The 16,637-nt window shown below is 47.6% G+C and overlaps 1 protein-coding gene across 4 annotated transcripts in view; it reads right to left on the reverse strand.

Moving 5' to 3' along the window:
* The window catches only part of ARMH4 (armadillo like helical domain containing 4), a 129,461-nt gene that overhangs the window by 103,283 nt on the left and 9,541 nt on the right, over nucleotides 1–16,637 (reverse strand). For all 4 annotated transcript variants that reach the window (XM_059723351.1, XM_019479989.2, XM_059723353.1 and 1 more), the window contains exons 2-4: nucleotides 14,086–15,508; nucleotides 11,728–11,961; nucleotides 9,588–9,806 (exon numbers count right to left, since the gene is read on the reverse strand). In XM_059723351.1, coding sequence (XP_059579334.1) covers nucleotides 9,588–9,806; nucleotides 11,728–11,961; nucleotides 14,086–15,451 — 1,819 coding nt within the window. In that variant the 5' untranslated portion in view covers nucleotides 15,452–15,508. The remainder of the gene's footprint in view (nucleotides 1–9,587; nucleotides 9,807–11,727; nucleotides 11,962–14,085; nucleotides 15,509–16,637) is intronic.

Below are 16,637 nucleotides of genomic sequence, written 5' to 3' on the forward strand. Positions count from 1 at the left end.
CAAGTAGGTGATGGAGGCTGAGGTCAGAGGTGGATGTTGACATTCTCATGTCTGGAGGTGCAGTTCATACTAACCACACCACAGCATGCATGCGTCAATGGAGAGCCATCTCCACACCATTCACTTCCTCAGACTGCTCTGCAGAAATCCCTGTCTGCTCAGAACGGTGCATGCCTGGTCATGGTGAATGGACACCATCTTCCGCTCCAGGCTGAAGTGAAGAGCTTCCACAAGGGCCACGAGGAAAGGTGTTATGCTCAAAAGACAAGCAATGGTTTGTATCACCATCCTGGAAAGCAGAGCTCTGGAAAGAGCCAGGACTCCAGTGTCCCCAGGAAACTCAAATGCAGAGTACTAGAGAAATGTCTGACTTGACTCGGAGCATTCCCTAGGTCTCTGGTGCTCAACTTCCAGCCCATGAGCCAAATGTGGCCCACGGGGCCACGTCATCTGGCCCACAGGGCTCCACACAGGTCTGGAAATCTGGTGGTAAGGGAGCGATGGTGGCATTAACTGCTACAACTCCCTTGCCACCAAATTTCATAACCCATGGGGAGCCTCATAGGCCAAATGACACAGCCCCACACCCAGATTTGTGTCACTGTTGGGGGTCACTCCTCAGTTGGATCCATTCATGGGGCCGGGACAGTGTACAGGATCGCTCTGTGGCTGGATCAGCATGCAGGGCGAGGCCGGCATACTGGATCACATGCACAGTCCCCACACTGGATCCGGCCCATGCAACAACCCAACCCAGAGGGTTCTTGCCTTCAGCTGGCAGCACACCACACATCCGGCCTTTGGAGTTTGAAGGTTGTGCACCACCCCCCTGCGTCACAGCCCCAGGGACCTTTTGCTGTCCTCTTTATGGAAACATTGAAGTGTGCCTCAGAGGAGATGGCAACTCACCCAGGTAGCGGAGGAACTCCTGGAAGGGGTCCTGCTCGAATGAGGATGGGGCAGGAATGACATTCACTCCTCAAGGTCAGCACCTGGGATCTGCTGCAAGGAAAGGGAGCTCCTTTCTACTGTTTCACAGGAAATGAAAAGGAAGGAGGTGTGCAAGTGAAAGTAAGAAATGGCATGGGGGGGAATGAATTAGCCTCCGAGATACAGGAACAGGTAGGAAGAGGAAATCAATGAATCACTGAAGCAGGGAAAAGATGCAGTGACAAAGGAATGACAGCAGGCTGCTCCCGGTGGCTGAGGAGGGATGTCAAAGCACAAACTCTCGACAGCTGAAGGCAGCCAGTGACGTGGCACTGCGGCAGCCCAAGGGGCGCAGCTGGCTGAATCCAATGAGCTAACACTAATGACATGCTCGGCCCTATTAAAAAAATATAAGGTGGAACAGGGAGCCATGAACTAAACCAAGCAAGTGGCTTTTACCTAAGGCTGCAGGGACTTCTTTTGTCAAACAGGCAGTTACTTTGGCAAAGGCAATGAGGAGAGCATTAGAAGTAGGATTTATCTTACAAACAGGACGTGCCTGGACTGATCTCCAAGTACCACAGCGGTCTCTCACTCAGCCCTACTGCAGCCTAGAAGGAAAGTGTGAAATGGAGTGATCAGATCCAGATTCCTGCTGCCTTTGGCCATGGTGTCTGGTTTTACCTCTCCTGAGAAGCAGGCAGACAAGCAAACTGAGTCTGTTCCAACACTTGTGTCTAAGCAAAAGCAGCTCACACCAAGCAGATTGTGATCTTCACCACCCATGGCTCCACTGTAAAGACATCTACACTGGGATCCCTACTCCTCAGGTAGTGGCATATGCTGGACCTTCAAGGGATGGAGCCTTCTTCTCACCAAAACCCCTGGGAAGACATTTCCAGACCTGTGCTCCTCTTACAGGCACTTATCCAAGACTCCCAGGATGAGGCCTGGGATGCTGACCTTGTCATCCCGCCAGCTGGGAACCCACTAGAGCTGTAGGAACAACTAAGTGTTGGGGCTCACCGGCCAAACTGGAAAAATCAGGACAAAAGTAAAGAAATAAGTTAGTTTGGGGTGAAACCAAAACATTTTGCTTTGAAGAGGGTTTTGTTTTGTTTTTTTCTTCTTTTAAAGTAAAATTTAGGCAAGTTTCAGATGAGATGTCATTTTGAACTTAAAATTTGAAAACCTGTTGATTTTGTTTTGCCCGAAGCCAGAGGAGGCACACAGCAAGCATTTGCAAAGACCCGTGGTTAATTGAAAGAGTATAAAATTCACCCAGCTCCATTTCAGACCTTGGATCAGAAACCAGGTAGGCAGCCACCTGCAAGGACCTGGAGCCTAAACAATTGGGAAGGTAGATCTGACGGTGGTTTGTGCTGTCTCTAGTAGTTCTTGTAGTGGCTGCTGCTAAAGACTATAAAGGAAACAGAAGGTCTGGGCCCTGCGGTAGAGAGAGACCCATCATAGATCTTATGTTCTTGTTTGGCTTGTCCTGTTAGCAGCCTAAAATAAACAGTGCACCGCAGGAAGTGGAAGAGGCTTTTTTCTTATCAGTGCCAAACGTGTCTGCAACTAAGCAGGATGGCTGGAGCCTCTTACATCTCCTTCACAGCAAGGCATTAGGAATGAACAGGTTGGTGAGCAGGACATACACACCAAGAATTTTAAGAAGGGCTAAGAACAGTAACCAGAAATTACGTTTTAGCCCTTTCCTGTGTTAGTGGTTCATTTAGGAAGAGCCAAACTTGATCAGTCACTTCTGAATGCAAGAAGGCACCGCTGGGTTTACCATGAGTAGAGACATCATTTGCAGTCACATTCGATATGCAAGGAAAAAAAAAACCACAAACCCAACAACAGTCTGCTGGGGGAAAGAAAATGCAAATGTTTTGATCCAATCTGTTTTTAAACAGATTTTCTCATTTTCCACCGAGAGATCTTGAAGGAAGTTACTGCAAGGCAGCAGAACAGTCAGGGCTGCATTGCCATCTGCTGAGAAGAGAACGCAGAGGCCAGGCGAGCATCAGAAGGACTGCAGTTCCCATTTCGAAGTGACAGTAACAAATAGGGAGCATGGAAGAGCCTGTATCCAGCGTATTTGAGCAATCGATACTGGTTTTGCTTTAGTTTGTTTGATTCATTTCAAACCACTTGGATCCTGCCATTTTTTTCCTGACTTCTGAAGAGGGGAAGAATTATAGCAGTGGGCTAGTTAACCACAACTAGACCAAATTCTCTTCTGATTTACACCCCTGCAACCTCATTTACATTTTAATGGAGTCGCAGCAAAGTAATGGAGCAGATTCCAGGCCATTACAGTCACAGCTCGGATGTTGGTTTCATTGCATACTCCTGTTTTCATTAATTTATACAACCCTTCCTCCTAAACCTAAATTACCTTTTGAGGAGAAATGCTTTGTGCTTTGTCACAGCTCAGGGATGAATTATTGTTCTTTTTTACAGGAGACTCAAAGATAACTCAGCCATTTAAATCAGGTTGTAAAATAATAAAGGGGGTTAAGGTTCTGGTTCTTTATGGTCTGTGTCCCACACCCAAATTTCAAGCACTTACTCCCATGCATCAAGGCCTTGTCTGGAACACCGAGTATAATTCCAGTTAGCCCTAACCGAGGGGATTAATTTGTACTGGAGCAGGTGCAGTGAGGAGCCGCTGGGATGATTAGGGCAACAGAAAGCCTGCAGAGTTTGGTGTTTTTAGCCTGGCACAACAAAGGCTAAGAGGGAATCTGCTTGCTCTCTATAAACACATGATGGGGACAAACACCAGGGAGGAAGAAGAGCTATTTCAGCTACAGCACAAAAAATCAACCAGGAATAACTTCAGGCTAGAAAGTGATTTCTAACCATCAGAGAAGCAACGTTCTAGATCTAGGATTGTCATCCTAGATCCATCAGAGCAGCATTCGGAAACCGCTTCAGAGGAGTCTACGAAGTATATGGCATGGTTGCCTGGGATAGCTGGGCACTGGATTCAGTGACTCAAGAGGCCTCTTCCAGTCCCATGCCAGGTAGTCCAACACAACAAAAGACTATTGGATTTCAGTATGGCCGTAGTCCTGGCTGAGGAACACGTGCTTTGCTAGGCTTGAGACATTCCAACTGGAGGACAGAGAAGGTATGAACAAGTGAAGCAGACTGATGCATATCAAGGTATGGCTGCCTTGCATTGTAATCCTGCGTGGTAGCATGCAGCCACGGTACTGGATGAAAAGTTGCTTGGGCTATTGCTAAAGACCCGAGCATGCCTGGGAATGTTCCCTCTGAGACAGATGGGATGGCTGCACAGCAGTAAAAACTCTAGTCTCAGTCCTGCACCTTCCACCTACTTTTGCACCCTTTATGCTGACAGGCAGCGCCCCTGCAGGGTTGATGCCACATATCACAGATGTTCCAGCTGCTGGGAAACCTGTCCCTCCTGAATGATAGAATTGCACTGGCTCCTTTTGCTAGGAAAGCCCTCATGCCACAGAGAGCACGATCTGCTATGTAGTACAGACACCAAAGCACTGAGAAGCTGCCTAGTCCCACTGGCTGCTGAGCTCCCAGAACCGTACAGTTCTGTACAGTGCACTGAGAGACACCCTATACCAGTGCAGGTGAAGTCTGAAGGGAAAGGCCCTCATTCAGATGTCCACTTCATGGCACAAAGTCCCATAAGAGATGGGGGGTGGGGAGGAATATTTCAAAAGCAAGAAAATTAAATGAAGCCATTCATTACAGTTCCCATATCTCCCATACCTCAGCTGAGCTCTATATCAAGGGTCCTGGCCAGGTCCCACTGCAATTAGGGGCAAAGCTCTCATTAACTCCAGTGGGAGCAAGCTCAGACCTGCTCAGGTCCAGCTCACATTTCCTAGTTTGGCTGGAATCAAAGGGACTTTTGCTGGGAATGAATCAAGTAGGATCCAACTCAGAATGAAGCAAGCGACTGCCAATGCACAGGGAGGCAGAAGTACGTGCTGCAAGAGCCAAAGGTGAAATCCTGCCCTCGCTGAGGAGGGTGGGAGATTTGCCATGGATTCCACAAGAGCCAAAAATTCATCCAATAGCTGTAAATATCCTGACATTGATGCTTGGAAGCTCACGGCCATAATGTAGCTTTTAGTGATCTCAGATTTAAAATGCAACGATCCACCCTCCAGGCGCCTGCACTAAATTTACTCAAATTCAGTGCAGGTTGGTCCAATTAAGGCCCTCCCTCCCCTACTCACTTGTCTACGCCACACCAGGAGGGTTTCAGGGAGCACTGTACCAAGATACATCATGCCCCCTCAACATGCCCCACCTCTGGCACTGGGAGCAACGTAATGTCTCAGATGCCCCAAAAACTCCATCTGCCCCAGTGACCTGCATCAGGGGACCCCCTTAAGAACTATACTGAACTTCCTCTTAAAACTAGTTGGGTTCCTTGTACATTTTTGCTCTCCAAGGCAGGGTCCAAAGAACCACCCTCATTCTGCGTTGGGCAAAGTCTGGAAAACACACTGACAGCACTCCCAGGTGTCTCTCACAAAGCCTGTTTGGACCATAGAGAGCAAAAGACATGGGAGAAAGCCTATCAGCCTCAAGTCCTGTACCTTAGACTAGATCAAGCTTAAGAACTTAGGACCAGATTTCTCGAGGGATCTAAAAAATGACTGAGGCCAGTTTCTATTCCACCTCTTACATAAGCGGATTTAGCCACACAAGTGCAATTCTGTTCCTCCCTGCTTGACACCCTGAAACACAGTCCATGTAAGAGATGGAGGGGTCCTCCCACCCCCCACTTTTTTGTGACCCAATATTAAGGGTCAGATGATGGTGTGTTACAAAAGTAAATTCATTAATGGATTCTCAGGGACGTGAACAGAGCAGACTACAATCGCACCTAGGTGTCGATTTAGATGCCCAATAAGTAGATAGAATCTAGCCCTGGTGTCCAGGGGAATTAGGCATCTAAATCCCTGTAAAAAAAATCCAGCCCTTGATATTATATATAGCAACTACTTCATATAGGGATTGGTTCCTTCTCAAACAGGCACCTGTGTTTACAGCTTCTTTAAGGAGATCACGGTCTTAGCCAGGCTTTTATGCTGCTTCTGATCGAAAATGTTAATTTGCAAAAGTAACATATTTGGAACACAGAGAGCAACGCGTCCTGTGATTGTCTGTATTTGGCAGGAGGTGCTTAGCCACACTTGCAAGAAGTCCGGCAGATGCCAGGGCAGACTGGCACCATACCAGCTGTGCCACCCTGCCCTAACTTTTGCCTACCTATATTCGTGAAACTTAAAAAAAAGGCAGATGAGCAGGAAGTGCAACTGCCCCGAGTTTACCTGGCACAGAAGAGCCCCAAGAAAATGGAACTGGCTTGTGTTTCTTTAAAAATAATGAGCCAAATCCTCAGGTGGTGGAAGCAGCCTGGCTCCACTAAAGTCAATAGAGATGTAGCTTCAGTTCACAATCCGTCTCAGTGCCTCTCTTCCCTTGCTTCTCCTGACAGTCTACGGATCACAGCAGGGATTCTGCAGTCAGACCATCTCAGGCACAAGGAAGAAGAATTGGCAAAGTTGTTCAGAATACAAAGAATGAGATCCTACAGTCCCTGGATCTCTGTTGTTGATCTCACTAAGGAAGGGCATGATCTGGCAACACACTCATTAAGTCAATGTCCCGCAGGGAGCGGGCTGTGTCTGAACTCTGCTCTGCCTTCTCGTTAAGGCAGTGGTTCTCAACCTTGGCAGATTTGTGGTCTCACTCAGAAAACACCAGCTCTTCATTTTCGCTCTTTTTTTTTTTTTTTTTTGACTAGAGAAAAATAACAGAGCACTTTTTCTGTTACAAAAAAAGCTCAGAGACCACTGCTATGGATTCCTAATTGAAATGTCTGGGTTTATCTGGCTGAATCACATTTGTAAACCTAGCAGCGTTAACACTGTGTAGCACCCCAAGGCATCCTTGAAAGGATCTCAAGGTATCCCAGGGTGCTGTGACATCCTGGTTGAGAATCTCTGCGTTAAGGCAACAGTCTACGTTGGGGTCCCATGGACCCTGGGAAGGAAAGAGCTATTAAATAAGAACAGGGAGCACCAGGTTTGGGATGTTCACTCCTCAGGCTAGTGAGTGCTTGAAGTATTCAGACTATAAAGAGTTAACTGTGCTGTTGCTTTTCTAACCCAAACCCTGATACTATAGCATGGGAGAGGGAGGGCTGGTGGGAGCATCTTGGTAGCTAGCTGCGACCAGACCTTCAAGTGCCTCCCCATCTCTCTGCCCTCCACTTGCCATTACACAGAGAAGAGAGGAGGTGAAAGGGTGAGGACAATATTACTCAGAGACGCATGGAAACCTCTCCTCTTCCTATCTAATTGGAGCAGCTAACACCTGGTAACAAGGGAAGCTTGTCCCTGGATAGAACGTGGCCCACTTTTGCAGGGTGCTGATGGGGAAAGCCAGAGCTAACAAGCCGCAGTGCTATGAGCTGATAAAGAGGTTAACCTCAAAAAAACCAGGCTGACCAGGGGTGAACTGTCTGATAAGAACAAGGTCTCTGAAACAGCTTCAACCGCCACAACCCCTGACCACACAGTCCAGAAAACACCATGTTGCTGAGAAGCTGGGTGTCCCACAGAGCCATGTGACAAAGCCAAGAGACCCTTCGGCTTTCAGACTGGAGTCATTGTTAAAGAAGCTGTTCTTAATTACAAAACATGCTTCACGGGAACAAACACGCTTCACGAGCTGATCGGCACATGCAGTGATAAGATGGGACTGGAGTTGTTTAAAAGGAACATGCAGAAGCCCAAAATGAAGTGGAGGGGTGTCTCTTATGCTGCTGCTTATTGCATAAGAAAACTAATCATCCCTAGGCAAATGGCCCTCAGTAAGAGAGACAACAAAGTTGTCCATGTCCCACCTTTTGGGCAGGAATAATGCAGCTTTTAAACCGCAATATTTAGAGAGTATGGAAATAATCAGTTCAAGGATCCAGGATGCCTACGTTGAATCCTCATATCCCTAATCATGCCTGCCTATATCAAAGCCCACTCACTACCCCTATAAACCTCATCTCTAACTTTCTCCCAAACCCTGATGTTTCCTTCAAGCTATTTCTCAGTAAAAACACTCCCTTCCTACCCTACCCCACCCCACCCATCTTCTGTTGTCAAATAAAAGGTGGATTCACTTGGAGATAAGTGGGAGGAGGGAGATGGGACTGGATGTTGCAAAGCCAAGGATGGCAGAGAAAGAGAAAGCAGCTGAGGGAAGACATAAGGATGGGATTTAGGGAGTAGAAGATGGAGAGGGATAGATCCATAATAGACAAAAGGCAGGAGACTTGAGACTGGTAGGTAAGAGAACAGCATGAGGATGGAAGTAGTATGTCCCTGCTAGATTACGTCTGTCCTTGTCATTAGAGTAAGTGGGAAGATCCTAAGGTGGGAAGGGAGAGGCAGAGGAAGGAGCGGAGATAAAGGGACAAAAAAGGTGCAGTTTGCTCTTGCAGGACTCAGCACAGTCAGAGCAAGAGCAGAGACAAAAATGGCAGAGAGTGAAAGGCCTTGGATTGGGTGAGGCATCAAAGATGTAAGGAGAGAAGGCAGAGATCCAGGAGTCAGAAAAGCAGGAGTGTGGAAACAGCACAGGAGTCCTGGTGGCTGGTGGAACAGATGCCAGGGAAGACGCGAAGATGAGGAGGAGATCAAAAGTGATGGACTCTGGAGGTGGACAACAGTTGCTGTTTAACCCAACCCCACCATACCCAATGCTTTCACTCTCCTAAAGCAGCATCTCTTTGAAGATGTTAGAATCCAAGAGTGAGAGGGGCTCTCAAATTGCTCAAGCTGATCTTTTAAGTATCATTTTATGGTGTAACTAAGGGCAGGCAAGTGAGGCAAAAGCCCTGAGCACTGCCTAAGGGAGGATACCAGAATGTAGCCAGGCGCAGCACCCCCTCCATGACTTCTGCCCCTGCCCCTGCCCCTCCCTTCCGTCACTTTTTCCATGCAGTGGCCCTGGCAGCCAGGTGCAGCTCTGGGCACAAGACGGGTGAGGAGATGTGAACAACAGCCACAGCACTGGTGGTGACCAGGGTTCACTCCCACAAGGGGAAGTGTTGGTTAACCTCTCTCCTTTTTTTTGCCAAAGGATTTTGGCTTTTGAATCAACACTAAACATGCCTTTCAGCAGTGGCTTCCACATTAACCCCCACAGCAGTGGCTCACCCTGCTGCATCTCTGTTGGTCACTGCCCCAGTTCTACAGGCAAGCACAGCCCAGGGCACAGAACTACCCAGTTATGCCTCTGGGATGAATTACTCATGTGATGCCAAGTCCAAAATAGGCCTTTTGACCATCCACCTGATGGATCTCAAATGCCCCTGAGATTTTCTCCCTCCTAGGAAAACTCTTTTATTCCCCAACCTCTTGGTTTTCCCAGCAGAGTCCTACCGCGGCTTCATAAGTGCACTCAGCTGATTGTCTCCAGTGTCCCTCAGAAAGGGGGACAAGATTTCCTGTTTCCCTTCGCACCTGTAAAAGACATGCTTAGATTTCTCCAAGTCAAAAACACAACGTTAAGGAAAATCAAGTATCATGGCCTGAAGTGTCACATCTAAGCAACTTGCTCGACAGCCTTTGAAAAAGGGGTACCTTCCGATTCCAGCTGGTCCAGTCCATAGGTTACGGCCGTGCTGATCCTCCTCACAGATGGAACAACAGTCCTCCTTACAGACGACACCACTGAAGCTGGAGTTGCCAAGACCGTGGTCCTACTGGTGGTCTCCTCCGTCTGCATTCCCATCCCAGCACGGGTCGTGTCAGGTCCAGCAAGGGCAGGGACAGCTTTCTCGTTGGAGATGGTGACCAGCTCTGTTAAAGGAGAAGCAATGCCCACCAGGATGGTTATCACAAAGTCGTAACATGAAAACCTCAGTAATGATTAGGGAATTCGTTCTTACAGGGAGGCTTCACTTTAAACAAAAAAATGTATTGAACACCATCTTTTTTATGCACAAAGCTCCCACAATGAAATAGTACCGGCTCCGCCAAAATGACAAACTGCTCCTCAGAGAGAAGTCTCACAGCACAGAGACCTCCCGTAACAAGACTTCTGTTATTTTTTTGTACTTTATGCCACTGCGAAGGGTGTCAGTTGCTAAACTGGGGCAAGATCAGAGCCTTTCAAAGGCATAAAACAAGTTGTGAACCAAGAGACAGCTGGAATTGTTTATTGTAAAGAGAAAAGATTACAAATGATTAATTTATAATTAAACGTCAGAAGTGAATTAATTACAGTGACACTCTTAGAACAGAGTCCTTTTTTTTTCCCTACAGAACATCCTCACTCAAAACGATCTAACTTGAATGGCAATTTGCACACTACAGAACACCAGTGTATCAAGGCTGCCCCCAGACCCTCTCGCCATGGGTGAAATGTCATTGTGTTCCTCTGCCTTAACCAATCCATTAGATGCGTTGGTTTTCCTAGTCCTGCCAAGCTAGCCTGGTAGGAAAGAAAGCCTGTGCTGTAGTCGTAGTGACTGTGCCACTGTGTACAGCTCCCCGGGTGATGTCTGAAAAAATTCTGGTTGAGTGGGCAACGGTTTCTCCTGCTCTGCCAGAATCAAACCCCAAAGGACTTAGAAAGCCTATCAGGAAACAGAGAATAGCTACAGTAATTACATCCCATCAAAAATCTGCCCGTTGAATTCAAAATACTCAGTTCCACGACAAAAAGACTTGTAACAATCATCTCTCCCATTGGGCTGGAATCATTCTCTATGCTCAGCACCAGGGCAGGAGGCACATGGCTGCATGGCTCAAAGAGAAGCTCCTGTCTGGGCTCCAGCAGGAGTTGGGGGGAACATCTGCTCACTCTTCATCCTTCCCTGTCTTTTTGTTTCCCCAAATCCTTGCTTTTCCCTATATACCAGACCAACATGGGGGCAGCACTTATCTAGCAAGCATGGGCAATCCTTATACCTCTGTGCTCCCCACTAGGGCTGCATTAAAGATGACATGTTATCTCAAACTCTAACTTAGCTACCTTCACCTTGTACATAAAGCCCTGCAAGGAGTCTGTACCTGAAGAAGAATGGAAAAAACCTCACTTAGGGTTTTGTAGGCCCAAGCCAACACCGTGAAACTACTCTCTGAAATGAGCTACATTCTGACACAGCTCTTGGAGCATAGGGATTGTGCACCCTACAAGTTCCCCCAGTGATGAAAAAAAAATCAAACATTTTTGTCTCACGTTGGGACCCCCACACTTCTAAAAAAACAAATAACACTGCCATGTTTTAAGATGGTGGTGGCCAAAGCACATTATAACCTGGCTGATTCTTCTGAGATGAAAAAAAGAGGAAAAAAAACAATTATGATCATGTTAGAACAGGTCTTTAGCTTCAGTATCTACCAAGTTTCAAACCTGGTACTAATTTAGTTATAAACAGATGTTTCCCAGTTCACAGAGGCAAGAAAAATGTTCCTGCACAGTGTGGCCACAATCAGGTCAACCAATCATATTTAAACACAGCAACTTTGATGGTGTAGATGGGTTCTCCAAAACAGCAGAAGCTGCAGAACCAGCCCCTGGAGGAGAATTGACAGCAACTTCATTACCCTAGCAAAGCAAGGTCTTTTTTGCAATGAGACTAGCAGGCTGATAAGAAGCTACAGGAGAACTCTGTGTTAAATTCATTGTCACATCCTAAACAACAAAACTCCTAATACTTCCTTTCTCTTGTGGAAAAAATAAATTTTGCATAAAAGTGGAGGCACCAAAGCCTACCTTCAACTTCTGGAGTTTTTTCAGGAGACAAATGGGAGGCAGCGGAGGAGACGAGAGTTGCTGGATAGTCTGCACTCAACAGCTGGGTGATACCAGAGACATCTGGTAGCTGGGTTACCAGCTTACTTTTCTCCTCTGTCGCACTTGTGGCCCCATGCATAGCAAGGTCTGCTGGCGTCAGGACAGGCAAAGCAGCATCGGTTTCTTGACTGACTGTCGTTTCCTGAGTAACACCTACAGCGGTAACATTTGTCAGCACTGACGCCTTGTACACGAACTGAGTAATTATTGTGATCAAAAGCATGCAGCAAATAGGAGCAGCTGTTTGAGGGACCAGAAAACCTCAGCACATTAGCATCTCTGAAATCAAGCGGTAAACAGTGGAAACAGCTACCCCCAAGATGCTATGAGAAAGGTGCAGAGTAGGGAGAGGTGAAAAGGAAATACCGACTGGGAACAACTAGGGGGGTTTTTATTCCACAAGGGTCTGCTTCTGCCACAGTTATCCCACAAGCCGCACTGGGATAATAAAGCCCTGAACAGGTACTGCGCTTTGCACAGGACTTCATGCTGCATCAGGACAGAACATACCACTCAGCATAAGCACGCTTAGTTGACCAGGCTTATGTGACTGCAAGCAGCCCGATGATCATCTCTGGGACATCAGGGGTTTTGCTGAAGTCTTCAGTGAAAGGCAGCAATAAAACACCACAGGTCCTATTTTTTACCCATCACTAGCTTTATCATTTGAGACAATCCCTTGATCAAGAGAACCAGCTCAGTTGTCCAAAGTGACTATAGGATTCAACTGATTACTTGACCCAACATTCACACAACAGCAGACCCAATACACAAGATTTTTGGTTTGTTTTTTCCTTTCCTAGAAGCAAAGGTAGGGCTTGGGTGGGTTTCTATTTTTTTTTTTTCTGTTACAGTAGTTTGTACAGCACCTAGCACCATGGCGTCCTAGCTTCCTAGGTGCTATGACAATACAAATAAATGACAGCAGCATCCACCGGTCACTACTTGAAAAAGCAATGCTGCACTGATTTGGGGAAGTAACCTGCTTTCCTTCACAGGGTAAAGGTATTAGACACCGAACCCACTGCATGGTCTCCCTGCTTTCTCTAGAATGCAAAGGCCATGGCACTAGCCAGAGAGCTAGACAAGCCCGTGCTATCCCTCCCTATGCGGTTTTGCCACAGTGAGCTCGTTTGAACCTATAGCAAGGGCCCAGAGCGATCTGCAGCATCAGAGAACCTGCCCAAGAATTGGAGCCAGGCCACCAAATTCCAGGCTGTCTGCAAAGCACTACAGCAGCAGCAGCTGCCGCTGCGCTCACCCTGGGACAAAGGGGCTGAGAGCCAACAATTTTTCCATTCCTGCATCATCAGGGACAGCGTCAGTGGCTCCAGGCTGATTGTTATCTGCTCCCATTACTACGGTGAAACCAATGCATTGAGCCTTCGACTTCTTCATATCACAGGCTGCAGATGCTACAGAGACAGCTGTCCCCAGTTATCAGATGGTTCAGTGCGTTCTACAGCACTGAGTTTCAGATAGCAGCTTTCGCAATTTAAAAGCAGGTAAGACCACAGAAGCCAACTGGAGTGACACCTGCTTATACTAGGGCGGGATCTGGCCTTTGCATTGACATATTGCTAACAGAGAGGGCCTCCCTTTCCTAAATGAGTCAGAAATCCCTACTGCATGAGGCAGGGAACACAGAAATACAATAAATCCACATGGAAAGAATGACACCGCCAGCCAGAATTTCTGATGTGCCCCAGAAACCTGCAGCTTTTTTTTTTTTTTAAGAAACCTTTAAGAAAAGAGGGAGGTTGTTTTTTTTAAAAAAAGGTTTCTAATGTCTGCTCCCCTGAGGGTGTTTATGAGGATCCCACAGAGAGCAGCTTCTCTGGAGACACAGCCTTCACCCCCAGATGTCTGTCTGCTATGCCTCTATTTTCCTGCCCTTGTTGGATGCACACTCTGCCCAGATGTGAGGAAGAGCACCTGGGTTGGCTCAGGGCAGGAGGGAGCTCTGGTGCTAGGGCAGGAGGCGGCAGCTGAAAGACTGGAGCATGCAGAAGTGTCATGGGGAAACCATGCTAGAAACAAATGGTGCTCCCAAATGCAATCTTCACTTTTACTACAGCACATGCGAACATGTTGGCAGTGCCTCTTTAAACATTTCTACTGCAGATACACATTAGATCCTAGGTACAGCTCACAGCCTTTTTTTGTTCCCATTTCTTCCTTGATTTCAAGGAGGCAGATCGATAACAAACAGCACTTCTCCCAGTATGTGCACTGGAGCGCAAGCACAGGTTATTCTGGCAGCTGTTGGCAAGTTACCTTTTAATGTGTTTGCTAGAGTCTGGAAGACGTCAGACTGCGTATCAGCAACGGCCTCTGGCAATGGTAGAGAGACATGTTCCCTCTCCTCCACGGGTTCTGTATTTTCCACTGTGTTTGCGGCAGTCGCTTCATCTGCAGGCAGGGTGCTGAGGACAGAAACCACTGTTTGGTCAGCAGAAGCTGTTGACATCTTTTTCCCCCACACAGATATCGGGCTTGGCCCAGCAGGATCATTTTCATCTAGGTTCACAGTAGTTGCATATGCAGAAGCTGTGAATGGCATCAGTCCTTTCATATCCTTCTCCCCAAGGTCTCCTGCTGCTGTCTGAGGTGGCTCTGTTACCATGTGGTCTAGCTTTATCTCCTCCTGTTTTGTGCCCCTCTCCTGGCTAATGTTCCCTACTTTTGTATCATCCCAGTCATCAGTCGGTGCAGGGACAGCCGGAGGGACTGTGACCATGCTAGCTGTAGCATGGAAGCCCCCGTGCCCGTTGTCAGGTCCTGCTTCCAAATTCAGGGAGGCATCTGTGAATAGAGAAGAGGGTTTTGCAGTAAAATCAGGGCCCTCTGCTGCTGTCCACTGCAAGGGGCTGGCTACATTTGGCACCAGTGTGCCAGGCTCGGATTCAGCGGTTTGATCAACAAGAGGTGCAGGGATTGCCAGGAAGTCATCCGCCACATCTAAGGTTCGGGAGCTGGGGAGCAAAGTGGGCATTTCATCACTGCTCAGCTGGGCTGTCACCGACTGCTCCACGTTCCCTTCAGCCTTCTTCTCTTCTGTAGCAGCCGTCATGAAAACCGGGTTATTTAGATAGGCAGAAAAGCCACGTCCTGTTTCATTGCTCTCCCCTACTGTTGTCTTGCTACCAGCGCTGCTGCTGTTGGGATTTAGGGTAGTCACCGCTGTTGTGAGCATGGCCTTCATAGGTCCATTTTCACTCAGCTCTTTGTCTGGACTAGTGGGGCTAAGTTCCTTTTTATCTGTAGCGACCACTGATACCGTAGGGGTGTAAACACCCAGGCTCTTACTGTCTGGGAAAACATTACCGCTAAGACTAGTGTGCTGTGTCTCTCCTCTTGCAGTGAAGCCTTTGTTTAATGATGTCCCAGATGGCTTCGCTGACACTACAGATGGCTCTTCTGAGATGGGATCACTGGTGGTTTGCTCAGAGAGGCCAAGGTTATTTTCCAAGCTTTGTGTGTTCAGCCTGTCTTTTAACTCGTTCCCTGCCAGGGCAGTTTGCTCTACCTGCACCGAGTCTCTCTTCTCCGGTCTCTGGAAGGCCAGGCATTGCCAGCTAGAGAATATGAGCAGGATGATGCAGGTGACCAAGCAAACCTGAAATCTGATTGATCTGCTCATATCGGAACCAAGATGGGCACAGAGCCTTGCAGAGGGAACAATTCCAGGAAGCGAGTCCTAGGGAAAAAGAACCAGAGATGCATATTTATGCCTTTTAGTCATTGTACAGGAATATGTTCAGTTAAGCTCAAATATGGACAAATGTTTGAGGTGATTTCTTGAGCAGCCGTCCTAGCAGTTTGTGGTGAAGCTGCTTGTCAGGAATTTGCCTGATTTTTTTCACCCGGTTTTAAACACGACACAATTCACTCATCCCACTGCACCCAGGGGCTCATTTCACTGGTGTGCGCTCTAGTCCTCGGAGACAGCAGCTCGCGAGTTCTCGTCCTGATGCTGACATTGACCTATTCTCAGCTTCATGCCAGCCACTCTCTCAGGGGCATGGTGAGGAATAACCTGTCAGACCTTGATCCACAACAGCATGAATACGTGTGCGATTTTGAGAGGTCAGTAGCCCCGTTAACTTGAGTGAAACTGTTCATCCCGATCTCATTAGCTTCCTGGTTCCAATCTACTCCTATTTGTTGCACCCCGCTCTGTCTAGGTGTGGACCCTAACCCTAACCCTCATGCTAACCCAACCCTCCTTGGGCTGCCTGTGTGACAGCAGGGAGGTCAGAGGTCCTGATGCAGTCAGAGGCAGGGACTGACAATCAGCTGATTGTTAGCCCCTGCAAGCACCCACTTTCAATTTGCTGATATAGGTGGTGAACTGGGATTATAATCTCAGGTTTCTCCTGCACTGACGAGCAGAAAGGGTACCATTGGGACCTGATCCCCAACCCCAAAATCATGCCTCCTGCCATACATCTTTGAATGAATGCATGCTAGGGGCCCAAATTTCTACTGAGCATGTGCAAACTATGATTTTTCAAAAACTCATGTCTTGGCTACATTGGGATAGATTTGCACAAGGACCAAAGGCACATTCCCAACACAAAGGCCACTCCTCTGCCCAATACTGAGCCCCCTGCTCCAAAACCTGGGGACACTAGAGCTGCTCAAAGAAACGGCTATGGCATTTTTTGTTAGCAAAGGTAAAACAATGCGCTTCTCCCTCACCTTGTTTTTGGCAAAGGCTGAACTGTTTCGCTTGAAATCATCCCCCAAAAATTCAGTGTGAGGCACACACCTGCCAAAATTTCAGCCCAAATAGCTATAGTTTAGCCAATTACATGCACCTTGAA

This window comes from Alligator mississippiensis, chromosome 2 (genome assembly GCF_030867095.1).
Source record: "Alligator mississippiensis isolate rAllMis1 chromosome 2, rAllMis1, whole genome shotgun sequence".
NCBI classification, from domain to species: domain Eukaryota; kingdom Metazoa; phylum Chordata; order Crocodylia; family Alligatoridae; genus Alligator; species Alligator mississippiensis.